This window comes from Chrysochloris asiatica, unplaced genomic scaffold, assembly GCF_000296735.1.
Source record: "Chrysochloris asiatica unplaced genomic scaffold, ChrAsi1.0 scaffold00025, whole genome shotgun sequence".
Lineage (NCBI taxonomy): Eukaryota > Metazoa > Chordata > Mammalia > Afrosoricida > Chrysochloridae > Chrysochloris > Chrysochloris asiatica.
The window spans coordinates 21029843-21032726 of record NW_006408543.1 but is presented as its reverse complement, the minus strand read 5'-3'; the positions used below and the strand labels follow the sequence as shown (position 1 = coordinate 21032726).

The following is a 2884-nucleotide window of genomic DNA, read 5'->3' as shown; positions in this document are numbered from 1 at the left end:
AGGTTGTTAGTAAGCCTTCTTCCAATTCTGATGCATGTTTTTCTTCATTTAATCCAGCTTCTTGGATGATGTGCTCAGCATATAGATTGAACAAGTATGGTGAAAGAATACAACTCTGCCGCACACCTTTCCTAATTTTAAACCATTTGGTGTTCCCTTGTTCTGTTCGAGCAGCTGCTTCTTGGTCTATGTACAGGTTCCTCATAAGCACAATTATGAAGTGTTCTGGAAAACTCAATACGTCACAATGTTGGTAATTACTCTTGTATATTTCTGAAAGATGTTTTAACTATAGTTATCTAGGAGATTGTGTGTTAGTAACAAATTAATGATAATCTTGTTATGACAAGTGTTAATATTTTAAGAGCTAAATGTTTTCATTAAATATTTGTTGGGTTTAGGTTTACATCTCATTGGACCAGCCTGTGACTGCTTTGACTCTTTACAAACAAGGTTTGGATACATTTCCAGGAGAAGTGACTCTGCTTTGTGGAATTGCCAGGATCTATGAGGTAAAGTACACATTAAAAAAAATTCAATGTACAATTCAGGCTATGCGCTGCTTAATAAGGAAGCTCATAATCCCTGAGGGTCCTACCAATGAGTAGAATAATGTATAAAGTTGTTACTGTTGGCTTGTGGCTCACCATCTGAGTAATAGATTTTAGTATTTGTTTGTTGTTGTTGTTGCTAAGTGCCATCAAGTTGGTTCTGACTCAGCGACTCTGTATAGGGTTTCTGAGGACCGGCTGGTAGGTTTGAACTGCAGATCTGTGGTTAGCAGTCCATTGCTGATCCTATAGTGCCACACCTTAGTGTATGTAGATTACCATGAGGCTGGTATGAGACAGGGACTGAAATGACCTCCCCTCTCCCCATATGAATAGCCAGTTGTTTCAGCACATTTTAAAAATTCGTTCTCAGGGTCTGTCATGTCAAATATCAGCTTTCCATCTGTGGCGGATATTTTGGGGGTCTCTTTTCTGCTCTACGGGTCTGTCTCTCCTCATATCAATATTCCATCTTAATTACTATGGCTTTTTAAGATTTAAAGTCTGGTAGGCTACTTTGTCCATCTTCCTTAGGAGAGTCCTGAATATATTTGGTCTTTTGTTTTTTCTTATAAATTTTCGAGCCATGTTGTCAAAAATTCCTTGGAAAACCCCTACTGAACTCTCCTTCCTACTGCCTAATTCCTTTTGTCAAGTTGGACAAATCCTAACTTTTTGTTCCTTCTTTTCAAAGTTGGGTATTCTTGGCCCTTTGCTCTCCCATATTGACTTTAGGATTGACTTACCAAGAACCATAGACACACCTACAGGCACAGTTAGTGATTGGAAGTTCATTAGATACTTGAAGGATGGGAGGGGGCTACTTTTTTCCCAGTCTTGATCATGATACAACTCTGTATTAACTTAAGCCTACTTTTTTGTTGTTCACTAAATATTTGCAATTCTTTCCAAGAAGATAATGTGTTGGGGGTCCCCAAGACTAACATCAGATTTGGTAACTGGTTTATAAGGACTACAGGACTCAGCATACAGTTGTACTTAAGCTAAGATTTATTGCACTGAAAAGATTTATTGTAGTGAAAGAAAATTCATTAAAGGCAAAAGGCTCATGGGACAGCGTCTGGTGGAAACCAAACCCAAGTTTCCAAGAGTACTCTCCCAGCGGAGTCACGCAAGACGCACATTGTTTGTATAAGCAGTTTAGGTTCAGTGACCCACTCTAATTATTTAGAGAACATTTTATATCAGTGTAGGGAACCAGCCAAATTCCCAAATGCCAACCAGGGGCCAATCTTGCAACCAGACCCTTCTGAGAATAGTAGTATCAAGTCTGCTATGTCAATTCTTTCACATAAATCTATTCCTACCTATAACAGTGAGTAGAATCTTTTTTGTTGTGTGTGTGATTTTATTTTCTGGTTGATTACTTCTAGTTATTTCTGCACTAATTTTTAAAAAGTTGATTTTATAACCAGCAACCTGAATAAATTACCTTTTTAAATGTTTATACCTTATCCATAGATTTTCTTGGATTTAAAAATTAAATAATTACCATTTGCAAATACAATATCATTATCTTAATTTTGAATACTTTACCCTATTATTACTGTTGTTTTGCATAATGCTATTTAGGATTTACAATATAATTTTGAACAGAAGGAACTCTGTTGTGTTTTATATTTCTTAGGAATGCTAGGCATAATTAAAAAAAAAAAAGATTTTGTAAAAATAAAACCAAAGTGAGTGGAAATTATTAGTTACTATACCTGGATGGTAGTATATGGATGCCTTTTATTTTCTTGCATATGCTTTCTGTGTTTTCCAGATTTCTGTGATAAGCATATGCTGTTGTTAAGTGTTGTCCAGTCGATTCCAACTCATAGCAACCCTGTACAGATAGAATTTCCAAGGTGTAGCTGGTGCGCTTGAACTGCCGACTTTGTAGTTCAAAGCAACTTTACAGTTCAGCGCATTAACCCACAGCGTCACACCAAGACTCCGTAATAAGTATATATATATCTTTTTTAAGATTTTATTGTGAATTGAGTGATAGCTTACATGGGAGAACAACGATTTTGCACTCATCCTATCGTATTTCATTTCATTGCAATGAGTGTAATCCCTTCAGTGCATCATCATTCAACAGTATTTGCTTCTATTCCCTCATTTTTTTTCGTTTTCTTTTTTGTTGTACACAAAAACACTAAGGGATATATAATCATTTAAACAACCGAAGGGCACATTCTGCAAGCCTGCCTCCTGGCCGCCAGCACACAGCCTTTCTCTTTTCATGAGTCTGGAGTCCTCAGCTACTCCACATATATTACTTTTTAAAATAAATTGATATATATATATATATATATTATATATGT

General features: G+C 36.2%; 1 protein-coding gene across 1 annotated transcript in view; it reads left to right on the top strand.

Moving 5' to 3' along the window:
- TTC8 (tetratricopeptide repeat domain 8) overlaps positions 1 to 2884 on the top strand; it is a 100440-nt gene that overhangs the window by 68525 nt on the left and 29031 nt on the right. Inside the window, exon 10 of the mRNA XM_006839636.1 lies at positions 402 to 512. Within this exon, the coding sequence (XP_006839699.1) occupies positions 402 to 512 (111 nt within the window). The remainder of the gene's footprint in view (positions 1 to 401; positions 513 to 2884) is intronic.